At 40.3% G+C, this 26819-nt stretch overlaps 1 protein-coding gene across 1 annotated transcript in view; it reads right to left on the bottom strand.

The window, feature by feature from the left end:
• The window catches only part of GRIN2A (glutamate ionotropic receptor NMDA type subunit 2A), a 356036-nt gene that overhangs the window by 69534 nt on the left and 259683 nt on the right, over positions 1 to 26819 (bottom strand). The window contains exons 6-8 of the mRNA XM_036410378.2: positions 10729 to 10934; positions 4061 to 4229; positions 3792 to 3945 (exon numbers count right to left, since the gene is read on the bottom strand). Coding sequence (XP_036266271.1) covers positions 3792 to 3945; positions 4061 to 4229; positions 10729 to 10934 — 529 coding nt within the window. The remainder of the gene's footprint in view (positions 1 to 3791; positions 3946 to 4060; positions 4230 to 10728; positions 10935 to 26819) is intronic.

The raw sequence follows: 26819 nt of genomic DNA, 5'->3' as shown, positions 1-26819 counted from the left end.
CTATAAACCCACTTTTGGCCTATCCTGGATCCCCACCAGAAAGCATCATTGAAAAGAAACTGCCTTTGACATCAATGACCTTATAATCCTTTTCATCATAAGCAAACATTTTCTGAGGGTAAAATGTAAGAAGCCTAATAATACTTTTTGGACAATAGACATTTTATTATTTTTAAATTGTTTTTCTGATGGAGCTAGTCATACTCATGAAGAACTTGGCTGTTAGCAGACCACTTTCTTATTAAAGTCTGTAACTACCTAACAGAGCTAGAGGTCATCACAAATTCCCATTTAATGACCTTAATATATAACAAGAAACTAATATATCTGAATCTTTAACCATATTGGATTCTTCTAAAACTTTGTGATGCCACTTTTTAATGTTTTTATTGTTTGATTCTGAGAGAGAGACACACACAAAGAGAGAGACATCAATCTATCATACTTTCCTATAGCAGCTATACTATTTGCAATGCAGTTTTGAAAGTGAAAATATGTTAAAAAGCAACAGAGAATAACAGAACTCACTTGACTTATATAACACAAGATGAGCCTGAAGAAATCATTGAGACAACTGAAATTTATCTTGGTTAAATTTAGCTTGAGTAATAAACAATGTTAGGTCCCAGAAATATTATAACAGAATTTGGTAATGAGAGGTATCCAAAAAGGGAGAGAAATAAATGAATAATGAAGAGATTAAAATTACTTAATATTAGAAATAGAGATGTTAAATTAATTCTCCAGGTTTGATATACTAATGGGATAGTGAGTCTTAACAGAGAGGATCACTGTGATGAGCAAATGAACATATGCATGGGAAACATTTGGTAGTATGTGCTGCACACTGTATACATGTAACATAATGGATGAAATATCTGTTTGATTCTACAATAAAAGCAAGACTCTGTGGTGCGGGATGCTGTTCGGGGTCCTGAAAATGCATTCTGGTGTTTAAAAGATGGCCACTTACTGCTCTGGTAACTCTCTTTTCTCTGCAGGTTGTAATAATATTATACTGACATGTAAGAATCTGTGAACATGCAGTGGGCTTCATTCGGCATTTGATTCATCCTAGTAACTCACTGGTCAGAAAATTAGGTGGATGCTGAGCAAGTAACTGATGTCGGATGATTTCCAACTTGGAAGGGACAACATCTATCCCCTGACTTATGAGCATGGCACAGAAATAAGTGTTCTTCAGCAGGATTCTGATATTAGTAAGTTTAAATTAGGTTCCTATTAATGTCCTAAAAGATTGCTATCATCAGATAGCACACATGAACGTGCTAGCGTGTACAAACACACACACACACACACACACACACACACACACACACACACCACAACAAAGAAAAGCATTAGAACACTGGTGAAGCGCTATCTATAATGTCTAAGGAGTGACCCAGAAATATGTTTGGATAACTCTGGATGACATCCTCTACTGGCTTAAAACAGATTCAACATTTATCCATGAGGGAACTTCAATCTATGAGACTCCAGGTCAGCATTTCTTTGGATCAAAGAATCCAACCTGCTTAGAAAGTCTTTAGAATTAAATGAATGGAAATATTGCAAGATATGTCATCTCTGTCCTTGAAGAGCTGCTGGTTACATTTTTACACAAAAGCTTAGAGGCATTACCTGCAAGGGTTTCTGATGTGAGTTAATGGGGCTTGCGGAGGAGAGAGAATAGGAAATAAAGAAGAGCCATGCAATCAGATTTTGAATGTTTTGGCTCTTCCAGATGACTGGACCAGTGAATGGAAAAAATGTAGCTTAGCCCACTTCATTATGGCTTTGAAAACCTGCAGATAATGACCGTAAATAAAGGGGTGCACAGTCGATCGAATAGGGATGTAATTTAGTGGCTAGGAAAAATATTAAGCCTACTGGGTAAAAACAGCTTCGAAAATAGTGTCGTCTAGCTACAAATTATTTTGTTTTATTTTATTTTAGAAATACAGTAGGAAGAGTAAGTGAGGAAGGAAGTTTGACTAAATTTAGCAAAAATACTTGACTTTTTATGGAAATGCTCTACTAATGCAGATAAGATAAAAAACTAGGGAAACTGGTTGAAGTCAGATTCAATATCAGCGACCCATTTTTATGAAATAAGCCAATTGATATTGTTGTCTCTCTGATTGAACTGGAAAGAAAGTTCTGTCTAGCTCACTAAGAAGATATGTAGACAGTTTATGAAAAGAAAAAGATCTCTTTCCATGAATTCACTTCCTCCAACCCTTTCCTAATCTCCAGGGCCAAGGATCCCTATTAAAGGGTCTGATAGGAAACTGGGGGTTGGAGGGTTGACTAAGTGACTGATAGTGAGAGTCTATCCAATAATTATTAAGACTCTGTACATATTGCATATATGGATCAGTGGTTTGCATATTTCATGGTATAGTGAGGCTCCCTTCTTAAGACATGAGCATTGTTATCCATATCAGAGAAAAGCACAAAAGGAATGCAGTGAGGTGTATCTTTGTAAAGGTCTACAATATGTCAAAAAAGGCTATGGCATTTGAAGCATCGGGTGCAAAATTGTAATCCAGTGAGTGGTATGAATTTCAACAGCTTAAATGGATTATTAAAAAAAATGAAAATAGTAAATCCATGTTACTGTGAGTAAGGCAATATCCAAAATCCTGCTCTACAACATTTCACTCAAGAGAATAAAGAATAAAAGTGTTGTTGGGTGCTGACATTACAAGTAAATGAAGACAGTGGAGGAATAAGGCAATGGACTTGGAGATGGTGTCCAAAAATTGGCTCTAGTCTGCAATTTTAAGGGTGCTATTGCTTTTTTGTCTTTAAAAAAAGTGATAATTTAGTTGACCTTAATCAAACTATTTTTCACCCTCATACCGTTTTCTTCTAGTTGTCAATATTCATCTTAACCTTCCCAAATTTAGGACAAAACCACTAAGAGGGGAATGTCAAGGGCAAGTTCATCTGAATTCTATGGTCTTCAAGATAGCCACTATCAAAAAATATTTATGCTAACCAAGCACTCAACTCAACCCTTCCCTTTTAAAGAAAAAAATAAATAATGCTATATTCCATACAGTTTCAATTACTCTAGTCAGGCTGTCTACAACATATATATTTATAGTGCTAAAGAAAACCAGATGATAGAAAATACAAATCTACTTTGCCTTAAAACAATCTTATGTCAAAACATAAATTTATGAAATAGTTAAAAGTAGCATAAATAGAATTTCCTCCTTCATAATCCATTCAGCTTAAAGGATAGTCATTTAAAATATGACTATTAGTTTTAAATCAGTGTTTACTCTTCAGAATACTCCTATGCTGTTTGTTAGAGTACTGATATAAATCACTGAAAATAATGCAGTCACCATTCTTTTCACTCATATATCCAGTAAAGAAGTGCCTCTCATTCTAGTGAGAGATGGATGATGAGGGTGTGGATGCTCAATAATGGTCTATGGGATGATTTAACTTAACTGGGACAGACAGGTTTATACTTTAAATGTCCTTAAGACTTTAAGAAATATGTCTACTCATCTACATTCTACACAATCAAGACCAGTATCTAAATATGTGATTGTGTTTTCAGCAGGTTTTTCCAAGTTCGAGGTAAATGAAAGATGTTAACTGAGGAAGAAAGTGAATTGGGATCATTCAAACATGACATGTTTTGGAATATGCTGATGTGGTTAAAATGGAACTGAACTAGTTCCTACCTGGTTCCATCCATGGAGCAAACAAGACAAAATACCCAAAGTTCATTGTAGGAAAATAATAGAGACTAGGAGGGTAGATACCTAGAAAAGCAGAAGGTGACACGGTGCCGTTGCTTCTTGAAACCATGACACTGATCCCCGTCTCCACAAAGGGCACAGAAAAGTCCACCACTTCCGAACGTTCCTCATTGATGGTCAGTGAGCCCACTGCCATGACCGCCCGCTGATTGACCACCTGAGTACAGGCGAAAAAGAACAGCACCTTTATTTATCTCCCCTCCCCCCTCCATCCCTGAGGACCTCAGGCCCTGAGTCTGAAGAGGAGCCCGTGGGATGAGAAAAGAACTTACTTCCCCAATCATTCCATTCCACACGTTGTTCACTTTTTTGCCATGCTTCCCATTCGTCACCAGGTAGAGGTCATAGGTGAACTTCACTGTTCTGGAAAGCTTCTTTAGGATGTCAATGCAGAACCCCTTGCAGCATTTTTTCACATTCACTCCCTCATTGGTGGAATTACTGTAGAGGAAAATTCCAAGACCATAGACTGTTAGTACTGGAAAATTTGTTCATAATCATTAGCTACGCTCTTCCGCAACTTTTCACATGGGAAATGGCGGCTCAAAGTGAGAAAGAGGCTTTTCCAAGGACACACAGTGAGTTTATCACAGCAAAAGTGGAAAGTGCTCTTAATTATGAGATCATCATGACAACGGCTAACAGTTATTGAGTAATTACTACTGGCTATGCACTGCGCTAAATGCTTTGTACTAATTATTGGATTAACCTCCATGACATTTCTCTTAATTAGGTAGTATTTGTATCCTTATTACACAGTGAGAGTGGCTGCCTCTTACTTTTAAAAGTTTATAGCACACATACCCTTTACAGACCAGATCTGATCTAAGCTGATTTGTAAAAACTTCCTGGAAAATGAAAGAGGATGGGAAATTCGCAGGGGAAGGAGAGTTTTGCAGTGCCTTATCATTGCAGATAGAGGTCTGCAACCAGAGGGACAAAGTAAGAGTGACTGACTTAGAAAATGCCTTTCTTTATTGGAAACAAAACCACCTCAGCCAAGAAGCAGAAGACTTGAGGTTTATCCGTTGCCTGAGTCCATAGATTCATGTCTCATGATTGAGTCATCTGTTTAACCAGGTCTCATTCATTCTTTTTGTTTGTTTTGTTTTCTGTTTTGTTTTTTATTTCTTTATTGATTAAGGTATTACATATGTGTCCTCATCCCCCCATTACCCCCTCAAACCCCAACCCCATTCATGCCCTAACTCCCCTGTTGTCTGTGTCCATTGATAAGGCTTCTATGCATGCATACAAGTCCTTTGGTTGATCTCTCCCCCTTAACCCCACCCTCCCCTACCTTCATTCATTCTTAACATTTTCCCTCCCTACCTACATGGCAAGAAGGGTAAAAGGTGACACTATTAAACAGCAATGCCTTTAATCATAAAAGATCTGTTAAAATACAGAATTTTTTAAAACGGTCATAAAAGGCATCATAACCTACCAGGGTTGCAGTCATTGCTCTGAGCCAGCCAGCCACCTTGCTTTATTTGCCTGACAAAGTCATACTCAAAGGACACCCACAAAAATTGGAAATGCCTTTTAAAAAGAAGGAAGTAGGGGCCTTGACAATTGTTAGCCAAAAGCACGTAGAGACAACTCCGTCTCAGTCTCAGTCTCAGTCTCTGAGTTGCACACTGATTCCGCCTTGCACTCGGCCATTCTATAAGCCCGACTCGCTGCCTTTGAGTCACCCATGCCATGAGATACGTGCTCTGTTTGAATATCCCATTGTTGGCACATCTACACTCAAATTATTACCTGAGAACAGAAATCATGTTTACAGAAATTCAACCTCATAATAAGAAAATACCTACATTTCCGCATCATATGAAAAAGTAGGCTATATAGTGCTATATAAGAATGCTCACAGCTACATAAAAACAGATGAGCTTAGGAAATATCTGAATGGAAAAACAATAAAATATGAAGCATAGATATTTGTGAATGGTGAATTTTTTTTCCATATTAGCACCCCTTACATTATCTATAGTAAGTACATACTACATACATAAATGGATATAAACACACATCAAGCACTATTAGTGTAGATATTCATCTACACCCATGAGTATAAACAGATTTGATCAAATAACTTTGAGAAGTGAAATTGGGTTACAAAATGAAATCTTTATTTCAATGGTTTGCTTATCTCAGAATCACAGATCAGCTCTTCTGAACGGCTGTTTCCCCATTGCCTTCTTCCTATCCTATCCCCAGTCTCAACCAACTTGCTTCTCTCAGCCAGGATTACTGTGGAGACCTTATTTCTAGCCTACAGGCTGGATAACCTGCTCTGACCCTGCCACCCTCAGTTTAGGGGTCATGGGAGGTTACACCTGTGTATATTTACATATAATGACTGGTGGACTCAACTGCACAGTGTAACAGGAAGCAGGTACCTTGTCTATCCCCACAATTTCCCAGAGCAGAAGGGGGCCAGGATGGAATTACAACTGCTATAAGTATATTAAGTTAAGGGCATGTCCAAATAGGATTTCCTTCTTGGTATCTGTGACTCTGAAAAATGTGTAAAATCAAATTATCTTTCTTCCCAGACACCACAGGCCATGCATCAGTGCTTCTTGTCCACTTCTTCCCATTTGTGTCTCCCTCACTCTCTGCTATTTTGCTTCTTTTATATTCCTTCCCCTGGTCAAGATTCCTGGAAGAGTTTGGACAAGAATTACAGATGCTCCAGGTTTAAGATTTCCGGGTCACTGGCATATAGTGACTTATATAATTTTTGGCCTTCCTGGGCACTTTAACCAGTTTATGAGTTAATTATACCCCCACATCCCCTAATACTAAGTTGTTTCTAGATATGAAATTATTGATGCATTTTCATCCAACAAACACCACCGAGTGCATGTACCTACACCCAACAAATACCTACTCTATGCATGACAGAACTAGGCCCTGAGGACATGGGATGAAGAAGACATGCAGCAAATGCAATAGTTGAATTTATCATGGGGGTTATGGAAACACAACCAGCTTGTAATGGGGAACTTGTAGTTGATTCCTATAACAGCCTGTGTGTGTGTGTGTGTGTGTGTGTGTGTGTGTGTGTTACTTAACCACATAGACATCTGAGAAATGGTGTCCATGCACTCTCTCTCAGCTCTCTTCCATCACCCAAAAATAAAGGGTGACTCATAAAAACAAATATAGGGAAAAGAATCCAGTAAATCCAATTTTTTGGCTCTACAGTTTCCCAGTGTGGCTCCTGGATATAAGTATGGCTACACCAGTCAGACAGAGTTGCTTTCACATGCTAGGCCTGCTACTAACAACCATGAACACTCAGATGAGTCTCTTCACTCACAGCCTCGGTTTTCTCTTTTGTTAATTGAGAAGACTGATACTTACTTTGCAGGATAGTTGAGGAGATAAAATAAAGTATCTAAGCACCTCTCACATAAGCACTTAAATATGTATCTCTTCTCTTCTCACCAATGACTTAACAGTTTGGGGGATTAATTGATAGTATGGCCACATTTCTTTCTATGCAGCAAGACCAGATCAATTTTCCTTACCATTCAACTAGCAGGCTAAAAGGATACTCTGGTTTCTCAGCTCATTTCCCATTACCTGTGTTTTTAAAGACTTATGGGCGCCCTCCAGACCCTACCATTTACTAGAAGTGAGAGACAAAGGGTTTTCTCTGGGAGAACAGCTCCAAGAAAACAAATACGATCATGTTATCTAATAAGTATCCTTTTTAGAATCAATTGGCCTGCCTTATGTTACTTTAAGAAATGCAATTGATCCAATCGGTGTTAATGTTGGGATTAGTGGAACCTAGTAATTTTTTCTTGCTCTCCGGTAAAACAAAGATGAACGCTAGCTAGATGCAAAGTAAACTTTTTATGTCTCCAGGTGAGAAAAAGAAAGCTGCAAGTCATCACCTCCCACGGGAACTAACCATGTGAATCTGAACCAGTTAATCTGTTTATATTCTTCAGTGGAAAAGTCAATTCTCTCGGAGAGAGTCATTTATTTGGGGGTTCATTTTCTCCATACAAATGTGACTCAGGACTTGGTGATCTATTGCTTTTGGCTCCAGGGCTTCTGCTTTTAAGACTTTAAGCCCTATTATTGATTGTGAAGCGCAAGAGGCTCTACTTACTGGCCACAGTGAAATAGAAAAGGCATTGTTATCCTAAGGGAGGTTTTTCACAGAGGTTATATTCTTTGCTCTGTGCCAGCTACTTAGTTTTCTTCATCTGACCAAGTTCTACTCAAAGAATACCCATTCACATCAAAACATTGACAACTATCCCATTGTTTCCCCAGCTCATCACTCCATAGCACTGCACTAGGCTTCATTCAGTTCCCCAAACTTGTCAATCTCTTTCCTGCCTCAGTGCCTTTGCACCTGCTGTTCCCTCTTCCTGGAAGGCACTTCCCCCAGTTCTTCTCACATTTGGCTCCTTTTTAAAATATATACATATATATTTTTTATTGTTTTTTTTTTTTACAGAGAGGAAGGGAGATGGATAGAGACCTAGAAACATCAATGAGAGAGACACCGATTCAGCTGCCTCCTGCACACCTTCTACTGGGGATGTGTCCACAACCAAGTTACATGCCCTTGACCGAATTGAACCTGGGACCTTTCAGTCCACAAGCCAACACTCTATCCACTGAGCCAAACCGGTTAGGGAACATTTGGCTCCTTTTCATCCTTTATATATGACCTTAATTCTTACCTGTGTGAGTTAAAGGAGCCCCACATCCATCAAGCTACCATCCTCTCACACCACCTTCTTTACATCCTTCCCAAAGTCTACCAAATGTGGAACTGCCCTGGTCCTTCATTGGTTGAGTTGATTTTTAACTGTGCATGCTTCATGACTGCCAGACTTTTGTCTTTTCTGTCCATTGATGCATCCCATGTGCCCAGAACTTTGCCTCATTCGTAAACTGTGCTTAATGTGTATTTATTTATTAATCAATTCATTCAAAATTTCAATGCCAAAGAGGCTGACAACTCCAAAAAGGCTGATCATTATCTTTTGAATAATTTCTGAATTTAAATTCCAAAGTGGCTGAGTACTGATAACAAAGTGTTCTCCAAACTGAAGTGTGCCTTCAAAATATATTTAGCAATCGTATTTTTAAAAAATTATTATCTGTCTCCCAAGAGCTGAGCTCTGGGGATTTGCATCTTGTATAATGTGGGGGAAAATATCCTTTTACTCATGTTTTCAAGCATCATCAATATCAGTATGTCATGTTCTGTGCTTGACACTGGGGTACCAAATTAACAATTCACATTCCAAATTTGGGCAACTAATAATCCAAAAGGAAATACAGACAACTACACACCAGAAAAAAAAATGGTAACAAAGAAAGAGATAGAGTGGAAGGGAGTGGATGTTTGTGTTCCTTCAAATTCATATGTTGAAATCTAATCTCTAATGTGATGATATTTGGAGGGGGGGCCTTGAGGATAATTTGGTCATGAAGGTGAGGCCCTCATTAATGGAATTAGTGCCCTTATAAGAAGAGCCAGGAGAATGTGTTTCCTCTCCTCTCCAATGTGAAGAAAGGACAATAAGCAGAGGACCCTCATCAGACAATGAATCTGCCCAACACCTTGATCTTGAATTTCCAGCCTCCAAAATTGTGAGAAATAAATGTCTGTTTTTTAAGTCACACAGATTATGCTAACTTGTTATAACAGCCTGAACTAAGAAATGGACACATATCAAGAGTACTGCGGAAGTATGGAGAACTAATCCAATTTGGGGAGGGAGGAGTTAAGACAAGCAAGAACCAGTGAGGTGAAAGGAGGCGATCAGAAAATGCTCTGAACAAAAAAGTAGATTTCCATCCAATGGTAGGCCTTTTCCTTTTGTGAATCCACCCCAAGGGTGGTATTTTTGTTTACGTTTGCAATAGCAAAGACTATAATTAGGGGCTTGGAGTTGGCCATGAAACCTTGTGCTTCTCCAAAAGGTTTATATGTTAGGGAAAAGCCTTCACCACAGGCTCTGATACAAAAGTCCATTCCTTTTTCAATTGTAATGAAAGAGGGAGTGGCATAGGTGCCATGCTTGCTTGCTTCTGCTGAGCTGGGATACTAGCAGGTCCCCTTGATCACACCAGAAAGTCATTTGTAAGGTGTGTGTTGATCCCCAAATGGAAAGAAAGGTTTTGAAAAGTTTGGATCTAGGAAATATAAGAGATGGGAGGAAGTGAAAGGTGTGGGGTTGGGGAGGGAGTCAGCCAAAAAAATATAAAGAAATTAATTGTTTAAGTAATGATTGAAAGAAAGGGTTGATTTTGCATAATAGCTAGAACATGGACTAGATTTTGAGTCCTGTCTCTTTCATTTACCAGCTGAATGGCTTTAAATGCGTACCTTCATTTTATTCCATAAAACTCCATTGTTATCTCATCTGAAATGACAAAATTGCTTACCTTGCATTGCGGTTGCTGAAATTAAATAAGGCTTGGAGTAATTCCAGTTTAAGTACTTAAAAAAATTATCATCCTATATAATAAATATGTAATATGCAAATGGTCATTATGCCATGAAGCATAACAACCAACCAAGTAACACTGGAACACAGATCAGCAGGAGGGTGGGACAGTGAGCTACAAGTGGGCAGCAGAGAGCTACAGGAGGGGGCAGGGCAGCAAGCTATAAGGGGAGTAGCGGGGGGGAGGGGGGGAAGGAGCTAAGCAAGTGGAGGGTGGTCAGGGGAAGCTACAGGAGGGCCGGGCAGCAGGCAGAGAGCTCCTGGAGGGTGTCAGTGAGCTACTGGCACATGAATTTGTGCACAGAGCTACTAGTTATATTATCCTTATTATAACAGGGCATATTTTACATTACTCTGTATTCTTTTATAGATTCTGTTTTTATCAAGGACAAATGCCATTTAAAGGATTGGGCACATTCAACGTGACAGGGTCCCCGACTCACTTGATCTTGACAAACTTCCGACAGGGCACAGTGTTCCTCACACAGGACTCCGTCAGCGGGTCTATGTCTTCCACGATGACAAAGGGGGCCTCCTCAAGGGTGACGATGCTCAGATGGTTGTCGTCTGGCTCACAGTCAGAAAAGGACTTGTACCTCGGCCACACAGCGTGCCTCAGGCTCAGGGTCTGGTTCTCCCACTTGCCCACCTGCATCATAAAGACAAAGACAGGTGTGCTTTCTAGCACAACTGATTTCTAGAAAGGGGAGTCTTTCCCCATAAGAGGAACAGGAGAAAAATCCATCCATCTTAAGAGTTTTCCTGCTACTTGCCTCAGCGTACGCATCTGCTTTACATGTTAAGAAAACCGGGGACAGAGGGAGAGCAGAATATTGGGCACAGATGCACCCCAGACTAATGACATCACGGAGGTTTGCCTAAGCTAGGGGTGTCGAACTCAATCAGAGAAGGGGCCAAAATCTAAAATCCAGCCTAAATCGCGGGCTGAATGGTTTACTGAACAGTCATAAACTGTCATTGTGATGGAAACGCAGCAGAGTGCAGTGATGACAGCGCGGTGCGGGCCACATTGCAAGGCCTGGTGGGACGGATTTGGCCCGCGGGCCTTGTGTTTGACACATGTGGCCTAAGCACTAACACTTTTAGAGCTCCCCAGGTGATTCCCAAGTCCTGCCAGAGTTCAGGATCACTGATGTCATGAAAACAGCACGAATTTTTAGAAGCAGAGAGACCTGGGCTTGAATCCGCAACTCTACCACTTATTAGCTGTACAACCCCCAGGCAAGCTCTTAATCACTATGAGTATCTGTTTCTCACCTGAAACTATTCCACCTACTTTAAAGATGCCTAAAGTTGGCATAATTCCAACTACTTTATAAAGATGTCGTGAGAATTTTTCATTGATTTGAGAGAAACATTAATTTGTTCCACTTAGTTATGCATTCATTGGCTGATTCTTTTATGTGCCCTGACCCAGAATCGAACCCACAACTTTGGCATATCGGGACGATGCACTAACCAACTGAGCTACCCAGGACAGGATGTGTGGGAATTAACAAGGCAATTTATGAAAAATATATAGCACAGTGCCGGGCACAGAGTAAGGACCACATAATTTTCTTTTTAAGTATAGAAGAGAGACAACAAAAAGGAGGAAGTATTTTTTTAATGCAATATTAAAAAAAAAAAAAAAAAAAGAGGAAGGGGAGAGGAAGATGAAGTACAGGGAAGATTCTGGGAAGAGACAACACCAGAGCAGGTGAGGAAATAGAAGCCAAGCTCAGACATTGGTTCTATTTAAGTTGCAGATTGAGGTGAACTTTTATTAATCCAGCACCGAGTGGAGACTTCTGCTTAGTACACATCAAGACCTGTCAAAACAGAATCGATGTGTTCCCTCGGAGCAGCAGCCGGCGTCTTAGTGAAATCAAATTAAAGGCTGTATGTTTTGAACCTTAATTTTATTTGACAGCTTGTTGGCACTGTTCGCATGCACAGAGGAGAAAGCTGCCCCCAGCGCCGCACTTTCTCTTTCTTCGCCCTCCTCCCACGAGCAATTGCTTGACACCACAGGTCAGCCTTTTAATTGTAATATCAAACTCAAGAAAAAGGCCTGGTCTGAAACGCTAAGTGCCAAGTCCAGGCTCGCCTGTGTGGACATGACCCACCGGCCCCTCCCCCTGGAATGTAAGTGTCACCGGAAATGAATTGCAGGTCCTTCAAGAGAATTCAGACTCTCTGGACACCAGGAGAGGCGGAGAGGTGGGGAGCTGTAGGGGAGAAGGGAAGATAAGGCAGCCAATGTTCTCTAAGATGATCTCATCATTTGGACTGGAAAATCTTTGCTTTTTGTAGAGAAATAGGCCATGTGGCTAATTAAAAAAATTGTTTAGCTTCATGGATACTTTTCTTTCTTTCTTTTTAATTTATTTTATTGATTTTTTTTATAGAGAGGAAGGGAGAGAGAGTTAGAAACATTGATGAGAGAGAAACATCGATCAGCTGCCTCTTGTACACCCCCCACTGGGGATGTGCCCGCAACCAAGGTACATGCCCCTGGCCGGAATCGAACCTGGGACCTTTCAGTCTGAAAGGTTGACGCTCTATCCACTGAGCCTAACCGGTTTCGGCTTGATACCTTTCTTTTTAAGATAGGAAGGGGAGCAGAGTAGTTTGGGCAAATAAACATGTTCATGTATCCATGCTGTGATGTGTAACACTAGCTGGAGAGAATGTTGAGCCATCAAATTCTTCATTCCTTCAACACGGGTTTATTGAACACCAACTCTGAGCTGGCACCAGCCCGAGAACACTGATGGATGAAAACAGAACACTTCTTTCCTCCATGGAACTGTCAGTTGACTGCAGGTCAGAGATCAAACCTTTAATAATAAATAGATTAAAGGCATATCCAAGCTTTTCCTTTTGGGGAATGTTATGCCAAGTCCCCTTGTTTTTTCTTCCAGAGGCTGGGTAGTTCAGTAGTAAGCGAATCGCTTTTGGAGTCAAACAGAACTAAATATTAATCCTGGCTTCACTCATTAGCAGAGTAGCCTTAGGAAGGACACTCATCCTCTCTGAGATTCACTTTCTCTATCTGTAAAATTCAGGTAATAACAGGATACACCTTTCAGGACTGTAGTGAGATTTGAATGAGCCAAAAATATGCAAGAAGCATTGAGCATAGAATTTAGCACATACCATACACAATAGCTGCTATTATTTTATTATTGAAGTAGTAGGCATTTAAGATGTAGCTCAAATATCACACAATCTTTAAAGGAATTCCTATGTTCTCTAGTAATATGGAACTTCGCACCTATCTCCACCATACCATTTGATGTTATAATTGTAACAATATCACTTTTGGGACCAGGAAATATGGCAATATCACCGAAAATCCTACATGATGAAGATTATTAGTCCAACTTCAAAATTCAGACAATGAAAGCACAGCTAATAAGTGGTGGAACTAGAGCTACAGCATGGGTCTGTCTGAGTCTAAAGATGCTTTCCTACCAGTGCATTTATTAGTTGATCTGCATTCATCATATTATAGCTCTAATACCCTTTCTTCCTTCAGAGACAAGCACTAAGGTCCCAAAAAATACATAGAGGTAAAGACTGTTTAGCTAGCAGGTCTATGGTGATGTCATTGACCATATCACATACCTTACTCAGTGCAAGGCAGGTAAAAGTACCACCCAGCTCAAGGTTGACTCACGAAGAAAGAGGTTGCAAGGGTTTATGAGTTCCCAGAGTGCAATAACTTCCTAAATCTTCTCTCTCTCCCTTCCAAACATGTCTAAGTAAGCACCCATGAGTTGGCCACAGACGGTGGAAGTGAGCGGTGGGTGGAAAAACTTGATCAGAAGCTGAAGTTGCTGTGTAAACAATGCCCTAGATCCTGAGAGCTCTTGTCTACTTCTCTGAGTCTGACAGGCTCCCATTCCAGACACCAAATATCCCAACTCCAAGATTTCACATACCAGACAGAGGAGAACAGACATCCTTCTGTTTCCCCTCTGATATCCAAAGGACGATAAATGAGTTCATTGTTTATAAACATAAGTATTTTTTGAATGGCTACTGGGTACCAAGAACTGTGCTAGACACTAAGGATACTATAGAGAAAACGACAAATCACTTGCATGGAATTCTTAAACTAATTGGGAAGACACACATGGGTCAAATAATTACACAAAAGTTTATATCATGCAAACCAGGAGGAAGAAAAAAAGTGAGTGGGTATATGAGAGAAGAGGGGGGGAAAGAAATCACATAAGGCTTTCCAGAGGAGGTGACACAAACTGAGACTGCAAATCTAAGGAAAGTGGGTAGGAAGTAAAAGTAAGAAAGAGTACTCCAAGAAGGCGTGGGCCAGATTATGCAAAACCTTGTAGGTCCTGTCAAGGAGCTGAGATTTACCCTGAGAGTTAATTTAGTCTGTTTAGCCAAAATGGAAAATGATATATGAAGTCATCATGAACATATTTCTGTATATTACCTGTCCAAAAGTGAAGGTTCTTTGCTTCCTCAATCCATTTTCTTCCTTTTTTATTATGAAAAAAATTAACTCATACAAAAGAGAGTGGTAAAATAAATCTCCATATTCCCATTTTTCCCCCTTCATTAGTTACTAACTCATGCCAGTCTTGTTTCATTTATACTCTGCCACTTTTTCCATGCTATATTGAAGAAAGTCCCAACTATCATGTCATTTCATTCACAAATTCTTACTTTGATTTAAATATCTAACCTCTACTTGCTTAATAATAGCATACCTCAACAATCTATATATTTATGTATTTGCTTCACTCGTTAGATTATGATTCCCCAGTCTAGCGGAGATTTAAAAAAAAAAAAAAATGGTGATTGATTGCTATGTCTCCAGCTTTGAACTCGGGCTCTAGTACAAGGAGAGACTTAGTGGGTAGTTGTTGATGGAATGAATGAACACACAGCTTGAATTTTTTTTTAAATGTCCATGAGTCAGAAAATAATAGTAGATTGATCAGTGTATCCTTATATGCCTCAGCTATGGAATCTTGTACCCTGAGGAATGACCTAAGTTGAGCCCATGGGGATTTTCCCTGGGACTTTTGCTGGGACTAATATACCAGGGTGGGCATGACAAAAGAACCAGAGATTAAACATGAAGCTAAAAAACAGAGCAGAGAGCAATAAAGTCTTGATGACATTGCCTGAGCTCTTATAACAATAAAAGTTGACAATCACTAATGCCTTTGTACCATTCTTAGCATTAGTTTATTTTTTAAAAAATATATTTTATTGATTTTTTACAGAGAGGAAGGGAAAGGGACAGAAACATTGATGAGAGAGAAACATCGACCAGTTGCCTCCTGCACATCCCCTATTGGGGATATGCCTGCAACCAAGGTACATGCCCTTGACTGGAATCCAACCTGGAAACTTTTAGTCTGCAGGCCGATGCTCTATCCACTGAGCCAAACTGGTTTTGGCATTAATTTAATTCTTATAAACACTTCACTTTATACACAAGAAAAAAAGGCAAGGGAAGATGATTTTTATCTCTATCATGAATTTTTTTGTACTTAAAAACATTCCCAAACTCACCCAGATAGACTGTGTGAGAGAAGAAAAAAAATCTTTGCCTTCAAAATAAACTGCATTTTGGTAATAAACCTTTGAGGGTTTTCAGCAAGTACACTGAAGTTTTGAGGACAAAGAAAAATAATTGACCTCTGATGGAGAAAAGTTATTTTGTTAAAAGAAATACGAAAAGGGGAAATTAACTTTGTAATGATTTTTTATTCATTCTTATTAATAAATTTAAATTCGCTTTTAGAAAGTGAATTGCTCTTAAGGCCCTAGAAAGCATTTTGTGAAAGGGTAGTGATTACTTCTTGAAAGGTTCAGCCAATACTTTCCCAGAACAGAGTTGATTTCATCTCCAGGAATAGTCTCCTAAGTTAATATTTACCCCTTCATGCCTGGGTAAATTCAGAGACTTGTCACAGAGGCTGCAAGAAATTAGGTTAATAGATGTGTGTGGCTCTCCTTTCAGAGATATTAGTGTTGGGCCTTATTTTATCTATTCACAAAATGTTTACAAGATACAATTAAAATCTCTTTATTACTGGCTTCCTGTTTTTCCAAACCATCCCCTAAAAACATATATCTAAACACCCCTACTCAACTCCTCCCATGATGCATTCTGCCTACAGAATCCAACCCAGACTCCCCTTTTCATTAAAGCAGTGGTTCTCAACCTTTCTAATGCTGCGACCCTTTAATACAGTTCCTAATGTTGTGGTGACCCCAACCATAAAATTATTTTTGTTGCTACTTCATAACTGTAATTTTGCTAATTTGTTAATGAATTATAATCTGTGTTTTCCGATGGTCTTAGGTGACCCCACAGGTTGAGAACCGCTGCTGTAGAGCCTAAGACCAGAAATATCAGAAAACACAGATATTTACATTACGATTCATAGCAGTAACAAAATTACAGTTATGAAGTGGCAACTAAAATAATTTTACAGTTGGGGGTCACCCCAACATGAGGAATTGTATTAAAGGGTCGCAGCATTAGAAAGGTTGAGAACCACTGCATTAAAGGATCCTGTGATATAGGTCCAATTAACCTTGTTCCACTCTCATTGATCTATCACATCTCGTTCTTATCACCCTATACATAATCCCAACTAAAACATGTGCACCTTCAAAACACACATGCTCACTATGTATACCTACACATACTCACTACCTACATATACATAAATGTCCACGTGTGTGTATATATGTCACATACCTATACATTATATATATACCTATAAATACACACCTACATGCATACACTCATACCTACCCAAACACAATACACACATATATACACTCACACATGCACACATACCTAGCCCATACCTAAACACACTTCTACACACACACTCACATACACACACACACTACTAAGCCACAGTGATGTATCTAGTTTTCACTTCTCACCACACATGCCTTGAACAACATCCACATCCCTACTTGGCCTGGACTATTTCTGCTACCTGAAATTCCTCACTTTATTATCTCCACAGTTTGAAATCCTACCCATTCTTTCCAGGTCCAGCTCATATGCCACTTCTCCCACGGAGCCTAATTCTCCCGGTGGATTTCATTGTGCATTTTCTGTGCCTCCAGAACATTTTCTTTTTGAATTCTGCCACTTGTCCATTCATGCCCTCCACACACATGCATCCGGGGCTGTACCCTGTGCCAGGCACTGCAGGAGGCTCTGGGGCTACAACTGTATACAGCCCATGCCCGGTTCCCACCCTCAGTTTCCAGTCTGGTTAGAGGGAAGTCAAAGCTCAATGGCAATAAAGCAAGATGACTGCCTGCTGGGGTAAGCACAGGATGCTACTGAAGCAGACAACCACCTGCTCAGGAAGGAACCAAAATTTGCTTCCTGTAGGAAGTGGCTTCTAACTATGAGCCAGACCAGCAGAGTTGTGGTGTGGCTAGTTAGGGGTTTTATCATTATCCTCAGGGCAACTGAGGGGTATGGAGGGATGGGGTAGGGTGATTGAAGACTTTTAATCAGGGGAGGGCTAAATCAATGTGATGTATTAGAAAATTTCTTACCAATGCAGTGCAGAGACAGGTCTTGTGGCTAAAATTGTGAATTCGGAGAGATGGGTTAGGAGACAGTTGCAATAATCTGGATGAGGCTCACATAGGACCATATCAGTGAGGCCAGCATAACTCATGAGATCTCAAAGTGGTAGAATCAACAGAACTTGGAGACCAATTGTATAACTGTATGTAAGTGGGGAGTGATGACCCAGGCTGCACTGAATTACAGTTCTGTTGAGTATCCGGCCTGCCCAGGCTTCCACAACCACGTGACCCCATCGGCTATGCTATGGCATTCACCCACAAGCCAGCCAGTTCAATAAATATTTGCTAAACTGAACTTGATTCAGACTACCATCCATTTTTACTTGGAATTCAGAGTTAAAAGAGGAAAATGACCTGTTTACTCAGCTCCTCTCCTTGGAGACAAGACAACAGGGATTGCAAAATTAAATATCAGAAAGGAAATTTATTAAAACTGACGACGGAAGCAGAGTTCACACTGCCTGGGGTCTAGCTTGCCTGTCCCCAGTTAGCTCATTGGGTGATTTCGTAACCCAGGTGGGAAGGGGCCTTAAAACAAACACTCCATGTGTGCAAGACATCGGAAAACATTTCGCTTTAGATAATAAGCAATGATTTACTCCCAAGCTGGAGAAAATGAGTAATTAACTCCTCAGGAAGATAAATTTAAGGAGAAAAACAAGGCAAACAGGAGGCCAATTTCTCTCCACCTGAAATATAAAGTCTTCCAAAGGATACGAGATAAATGGCCGTGAAGGAAATTTAGAATGATTTAATGTCCATACTTAGCATAACTAACATCATTGATTAGCATCACTTCCTTGCCTCTGCATGCAAATCTAATACTGTAAGCAAGCTCGTAGCAGGGTGACACACAAGTAAGTTTGTGTTGGGTTGCTGCTTGAAACGTGACACAGATTTCAATTTGATTGATCAGGAAACCAGAGTACTGATGTGTGAGCCATGGCCTGATATGAAGTCGAAATGTTCTCTATCTGGAGAACCTTGTAATTGAGTCAAGTGATACTTTTTTTTTTTTTTAAACCAACCCTCAAGTGAAATTTCATCCAAAACAGCTAGAGTCTGTTGGAATAAAACGTCTCATAGGAACCAAACTTTCCCCTTCATGGTATATTCAGTTTCTGCTACCAGGAAACTGCTGCCTGGGCCAGGTGGCTAAGGTGGTTGGGTGTCATCCTGAACACCAAAAGGTTGCTGGTTGATTCCTGGTCAGGGTAAATGCCTGGGTTGTGGGTGTGCTCCTGGTCGAGGTGCATGCAGGAGGTAACCAATCTATGTTTCTCTCTCACATCAATCTTTCTCTCTCTCCTTTCCTCTCTCTCTAAAATCAATTTTTTAAAAATCTTTTTTTTTTTTTTTTTTTTTTTTTAAGAAACTGCTGGAAAGCAGGTGTGGGTCAAACCTATTTTGTCTTCAATACCCGGAGGCCACAGAGGGCCACTGGCAGAATGACACTAAGAATTGCTTCCCAGCTACAGAGAGAAAAGGTCTGCTACCTTTGAATGCATTGTCTTAAATGGGACGAGGAGACTTGGGCATGAATAAGAACCTCTCCTTGGAAGCTAATTAAGAAGGTATTATAGACTCCTAGATCTCAGGAGTGCCTGCATCAGTAGGTCTGAGAGGAGGCCTGGGAACCTGACTTTTCAACCAGGATCTAGGTCATTCTATTCCAGGTGGTCTAAGGACCACGTTTTGAGAAGTACCTGAAGACTATACCTATGGGTCCAGCAGGATTGAATACGGCATAAGAAAAGATGGAAATCTTTCTTCTTGGGTTACTTATGTAACCAGTAGCAATTGCCAGCAGATCTAAATGAGTTTAATCAGCTATTAGAGCCTTAATTAAATTCCTTTCAGTTGAAATTTCAGAATTGCCTAATTGTTACACAGCTCACACTGGAGCAGTTGATTTTTCCCCCCCTCCTATAATAACTGCTCTCAGGGTAATCTAATATCTTCATGGATAACCGTGTCAGTTATTTTAGCACCCAGCACTGAGATGGGAATTCATGGAGATGTGTTTTGATCATTGTTATTTCCATAAAACAACTCTAATACTTGCTTCTATTCTCTTCTTCATGTTCAGCCAAGAGCTTATTTGACCTCCGACTTGATGGAAGTCTCTGGGACCACGAGCCACCATTTCCTTTAGAAGTTCATGTATAATCTTCCATTCTCCGCAGTTTCTCTGCTCCCCAAGTTCTATTTCTCTGGTTTTCTTTTAATTCTCCGTGTGCTCTCGTAAGTGATATGTCCTGGAAATTAGCTAAACAGTTAATAGTGTTTTCTTTATCTTCTTTGGTGCCACACTGGAATGATCTAACATGAGAGGCTTGAAAATGCAGCAGAACATAAAAAGATGCTCTTTCACAATTTCTAATTAAGTTTTGAACATGTTCTTGGGAGTCCTTTTTTGAGCAACTTCCATATCAATCCATGTACTGCAGACTGAAATAATGATTATTAAACAATTAGTAATTATAATAACTGGCAATTCTTGAGGGACCACCCCACCATGCCTGTTTTTTCTTTTTTACCCTCACAGACCTGTAAAGAAAAGGCCATTATAATCTTTCATTTCCTGATTAGGAAATGGGGGGCTTAAGTGACTTGCCCAAGAGCAAACAGTGCCTGAGAGCTTTTGGAATCTGAGCTCAGACCATCTGACTTTACAGCCTGGGGGCATTATTAGCCTTTGATATCCCCAAGACTGCCATCAGACTTGCTTTGGGAACTATTAAGGCAAGCAGGAGAGGTTGGCGGTGTTGCTGGAATGCTCCCTGGACCTGCTGCAGGAAGCGGCCTGGGGGGCTGGAGCCCCGGAATTCTGCCTCGCACTGTGCAGTCTCCCCATTTTGTGGAAGGGCAATGTCTTCCTTTTCTGTGAAGCACAGCCAGAGGTGGTCCTCTTGCACTTTTCTTTCATGTACCCTACTTTTATTTCCTCACTTTACCTGTGAATTGATTCTTCTAAAGACCTTGAATTCCACCAGGAAAAGGCCTCTGCCAGCAGGGCCGCAGTGAGCCCTTGCTGGCTGGAAGTTGCATGCTGCTGCTATTAACACTGACATCCAAGAAAACGATTAGAATAATAGATCAGGGGGAAAAAATGCACCGCTCAAATGTGACCTGAGTGACAATTAGTTAATTTGGGGATTTCAGCCAAGCGGAATGTAATTAAGCCTCTAACAGCTGATTAGCCTTTTTCTTCGCCTCTGTAATCATCCCCATTCCTTACGTAAGGGGCCTTGGAAGACAGGATTCCATTTTCCCTCTGTGTCATGTTGCACTCGAGATGCTGACAGCCAAGGCACCGCAGGCCTGTTTATAGTGCTGCATCTGTTATTACCAAAACTCAAACATAAACTTGGTTGAACTCCTTAAAAGGATGCTGCCTTGGAGAAGAAACCCAGAATGCATATAGGTCTGCAAAAACAGTCCAGGAGGAGATGTGGGGGGTGGGAGAGCTGGGGATGGGACCATCACAGAAACTGAAAAGGGTGAAGGGAAGGAAAGGATGTAATATGGGATCAGAACTTGACCCAAGGTCAGTCCTCTTTCACTGTAATAGTGATAACCATTATTACCTTTAACACCTTCACAAAGACAATTTAGGAAAACTGTCAAGGCTTCTCTTTGACCTTCTAATGTACCTTTTTGGGTAAATTTCAAAGATCACTGTCATTTCTACTTGTAAGAGAAATGAAATGCCTTCTGCAATCTGCTAGAGTAAATAGCCCTTTTTGGGAGTATTTACCTGAATGACATTTAGCAGCTCTCATTCCCTCGATAGAGTTGCCAGTAAGAGTTAGGATGCAGTCAAGAGATGCTTATTCTGATGCTGAGCTCATATAGCTGCTTGCATTTATTGGGATTATCAAGTCCTTCTTATTAGCCTGAAAATTATGACAAGGTTGGCTATGAATACAGACATGACCTCTCCTCTTACTATTGGGCATCTTTTAAAAATAAAAAGCCTTGAAAAGTAGCAAACTTTGAGACTGTCTAACAGTTCATGAAAGGAGATAAGTTCTAGGTAATTAAGTTGCAGACTAGGGAAGCAGGAGACTTCAATGCATCACGTCTGACTTAGGCGAAGGAGTAGGCCCAACACTGATGGATTTTCCTCACTCAGTGTTATGTAAAACGGCCAACTTCATTTGGATCTCGGCTCGGCCCTGAGCTTTTAAAGTTAACCTCATTGACAGTGTCTGCAGAGTTTTAAAATAAGGTTATAAGACCCGGGGGTTCTGATCAGCTGCAAAGCATTTTATCCCCTCATCCGTGAAAAGTTACTGGATTGTGAAAGTTGAAGTGTTTGGAACTTGGTGTCAGTTCTCTGATGGGCATTTGTTTTTTGTATTTTTTTTTTCTCATATCTGGAGCAAAACAATAAATTTAAATTTCTGAGGTGGACATTGTCCTCCTCTCATATGAAAGGGTGAGCCAGGGGTTGGTGCCTGAGGCCCTGCTGGGTTATTATGAAGATGCTAACCAAAGCCCTGGTGCATGAGTGAAATCCATCACTGTGATAAACGCACACGGATCAGAATTTCAATTCTCTGTAGATACGATGGTATTTTAACAATCATTTTTCTTTGCTCGGCTCTGGCCCCAAACTATTTGCTCCAGGCTTGTCTGAAGCCTCAAGTATTCCAGAGAGAGGATCCTCTGCAATACTGAAGCTGGCAGAAGATTTAATGGTGAGGAAACAGTAATAAGCCGAACCACAGCTTTGCCCACTGTTAAGAATATGATCAGAAGACAGTGGGGGAGACGAGGATCCTCTTGGGATGAGCCGGATTAAGCCTTGGCATTTCAAAACTAAAGCCCAAGTAACCCTCTACTGTCTGGCCCAATTTCACCCAAACCTATTAACCTCTTCTTGGACACTAATGAACAATTTCAGAGCCCCATAGAGTTCCTGGGAGGAAATGACAATCATGGTGCCTAACCAAGCAAGCATTGTTTTCTCCGTTGAATTATACCAGCAAACTCAATAGGGTTAAAAACTCTAAAATTGGAGTCAGAAGAGCCAAGTTCAAGTTCAACTATGATGCTTATGAGCAACATCGATTTAAATAAAATAAAACAATCCCGATTCACACAAACTAGGCTAGGCTAGAACCCCAAGGTTCCTAATTATTCTGACTGTTACAACCAATAAATGAGGCTATTTCCAGGAGTTCGGTTACTTAGGGTTGGATGACATTGAGTTATTGGTTTTTTCATTCATTCAACAAATGTTTACTGAGTGCCTAGTATGTATCATAAACTGTTCTGTCACTGGCGATGCAGCAGTAAATAGGCTCTAAGCTGTGGGTCAGCAAACTTCAGCCCAAGGGCCAACTATTTTTGTACAGCCTACGAGCTAAGAGGAATGTTGCATTTTTTAAATGGTTGAAAAGATGAAATAATATTTTGTGACAAGGGAAAATTACATGAGATTTGAAGTTCAGTGTCCATAAATAAAGTCTGATTGGAACACAACCAAGCTCATTTTCTTATATGTTATTTATGGTTGCTTTCACACTAAAACAGAAAATTGAATACTTGCCATACCCTCAGTATGGCCCACATATTAATACAAAACTAATATTTACAAGCAGCCCTTTACTTAAAATGTATGCAAACCCCTGATTTAAGTCCATGGCCATAATGGACCCACCCACCAGGAGAGAAAGTAAAATAGCATGCCCTCAGAATTAATTAAAATATAAAACAGAAAATGGTAAGTCCCAAAGGAAAAAAAGGTAAAAGAAATGCAGAGGGCACCAGAAATGAGAGGGCAAATCTGATGAGAGAGAAAATACATTATGAAAGGATTAGCAACTGTGGGGAGTTATAGAGTAGGCAAAGGAATTGAAAAATCAGGATAGAGAGAAGGTGTAACAGTGGGGAATTATAATCAACCCCACTGTTCTTTTTTTTAAAATATATTTTATTGATTTTGTACAGAGAGGAAGGGAGAGAGATAGAGAGTTAGAAACATCGATGAGAGAGAGTCATCGATCAGTTGCCTCTTGCACACCCCCTACTGGGGATATGCCCACAACCAAGGTACATGCCCTTGACCGGAATCGAACCCGGGTCCCTTCAGTCCCCAAGCCGACGCTCTATTCATTGAGCTAAACCGGTCCCGGCCCCACTGTTCTTTTGACATTGTTTCTGGAAATACTGACTCTGACTAATATGTAGCTTGTAGATATGCAGCATGTTTGTATAAGAATCCTAAGAGCTAACTTCAGAAGATACATATTCTGACCTTCCGAAGCCGGTTTGGCTCAGTGGTAGAGCATTGGTCTGTGGACTGAAAGGTCCCAGGTTCCATTCCGGTCAGGGGCATGTACATTGGCTGCAGGCACATACCTGGTAGGGGGTGTGCAAGAGGCAGCTGGTTGATGTTTCTCTCTCATTGACGTTTCTAGCTCTCTAACTCTCTCCCTTGCTCTCTTAAAAAAAATCAATAAAATATATATTTTTTAAAATAACAAAACAAACAAAAAAAGAATTTGCTGACCTTCAACCATAGAACTAAGATGATGCACACCAGACCATCACTTGACCAGTTTCAAGATCTTTATCAGAATGGGTCGTGCTGGACTGCACATGGAAACTTTTCAATACTCTCCCATTTTATTTCTTTGTTCTGCTTTCTCTCTCCCTCTTTATAAAAATCTCTGCCTGCACTGAGGTGAGGAGGTGGGCTTTGCGATAAGAGTCTTCCATCTCCTCAGGTGACCAGCACCTGAATAAATCTCTTTCCTTTTCACCAGAACCTGTCTCATGAATTTGTCTTTCATGTTGGGAGGCAGTCAAAACTTGGACTTCTGGGTTGAATGAAAAATGTGAATGAAAGCACAAAAATTGAGTTTAAGGAACATGTTTGTGCACTAGGAAGTTGTTGGTGTGGCTCAGGGGTTGGGTGTCAACCTATGGACCAGGAGGTCACAGTTCAATTCCGAGCCAGGGCACATGGCCAGGTTGTGGTCTCAATCCCCAGTAGGGAATGTGCAGGAGGTGACCCATCAATGATTCTCTGTCATCATTACTATTTCTCTCTCTCCCTCTCTTTTCCTCTCTGAAATTAATAAATATATTTTTAAAGTTGTCTAAATTGGATGAAATACACAATATACAAAAAAAAAGAAAGAAAGAAAGAAAGGAAACATTGAGGTAAGATCACAGAAGCCCCGTTGGCATAAAATCCTTATGTGCACTTTGAAATTTGGTGGCAATTGACTTCAATTTGGCAAATGGCCTTGGGATCCCTTAATGGTATTTTCAATGTCTGAGGATAATATTGGTGATTTCATCCAGGTATGGCTGATATTTATCACTATCCACATCTTTTGGGATTTTCATATAATTGTATCATTTATTTTATAAATGCATTCATATTTGTCAGACTATTCTGATAAAATTAGAGGTCAGTTTTTGTTTTGTTTTGTTTACCTCCCCTTTATTGATTACCTTTAGTTCACTTTAGCCACCCATTTCCATAGAGGGGAAATTCATTTAGAATTACTTGATTTCAAAGATTCTAAATTTAAAATTCTAAATTCTAAACTTGTCTCTTTTCCAGTATTATTTTGGCCATTGGCCCTATTTTCTCCTAATTGATCTATTCACTCACTTCCTCTCAGTTCCAACCTAGACTTCTTCATCTATCAAATCAATAGTTGCTGTAGCTTTTTTGGACATACCCATAATTATCCTGCTCCCACTTTGTCCTCCTGTCATACCCACTTGGCATTTACTACCCTCCCCCAACTCTGAGTCAGTCCAACCACTTCCTCACCTGTAAGCCACAGAGTACAGGCAAACAATCTCCCAAAACCACTTTAAATGATAGGACTCCCTCTCTGGCTGGAAATCCTTCTCCCTTTTCCTGATTAGCTATCTCCCATTCTCTACAACCTATTTCAAGCCTTCACACCTGCCCACAAGACTGCAATTTCACCAGCTCCATCCTCACTCCCAGTTGATGAATCTGTCTCTTATTTCACAGAGTCTGTAGACAACCCACACACCCCAGAAACTTACCTGCCTCTGCTCATGTCTTCTTTCTCTTGTCCTTTAATAATGAAAGAGGCATCTCTCCTCTAGTCAAACGCTAATCCCGTTATTTGTGCTCTGGATTCAGTCCGCTTCGGTACCAACCTCTTCTCTAAATCTGGCCTCACCAAGATCAGCAGTCACTTATGCATCACTAAATCCAACAGGTATATCACATTTGACATTGAAGCTACTCCTACCTTCCTTGAGTCTCCCTGCCCTAGACTGTCATGATCCTGCCCTTTCTAGGCTATTCTTCACCTCTTTGCCATCTCCAACTCTGCTAAAATGTGAGCTCCTCTATCTCTGCACATAATTTATGTGTCCTTCCCCTCCCTCATGCGTCCAGATATCCATTCTCAGGCCTCTGCTACTGTCCACTCTTCACTAATCATCTCTATGTTGATGACCCTCACAACTTACTGTCTTTCATCAGCTCCTCTCCAATGCCTCCAAGAAACCTCAAGCTTACTGAGCATAGAGTAGAACTTATCATATCATCTTCAACAATTTAAAGAAGCATAATTTCTCTCCCATGTGCCAAATATGAGTTATGGAAACCCCAACCCCGGAAATGTTCATCTCTCTCCCTACACCCCCATATATATTAAATCAACTGCCAAGGTTTGCTAACTATAATATTTAAATATTTCCCCTTGTTCACGTCTTTTCTGTGACCACCACCCTGGTCTTGACCTCTTGCTGGTATCCCTACCCCAGATAGTGTTCCTCTCAGCAGATCCTCCAAGCAGCAGCCTAAGCCATCACTCTAAATAGCTCTGCATATGTGATCATTCCACTCTGCTCCTTAAAACCTTTTGATGGTTTTGGAATCAAGTGAAAATGCCTGTCC

The sequence above is a fragment of the Pipistrellus kuhlii genome, unplaced genomic scaffold (genome assembly GCF_014108245.1).
Source record: "Pipistrellus kuhlii isolate mPipKuh1 unplaced genomic scaffold, mPipKuh1.p scaffold_m20_p_4, whole genome shotgun sequence".
Taxonomy (NCBI): Eukaryota; Metazoa; Chordata; class Mammalia; order Chiroptera; family Vespertilionidae; genus Pipistrellus; species Pipistrellus kuhlii.
Note: the sequence above shows the minus strand (reverse complement) of the source record. Positions and strands in the feature narration are given on the sequence as shown.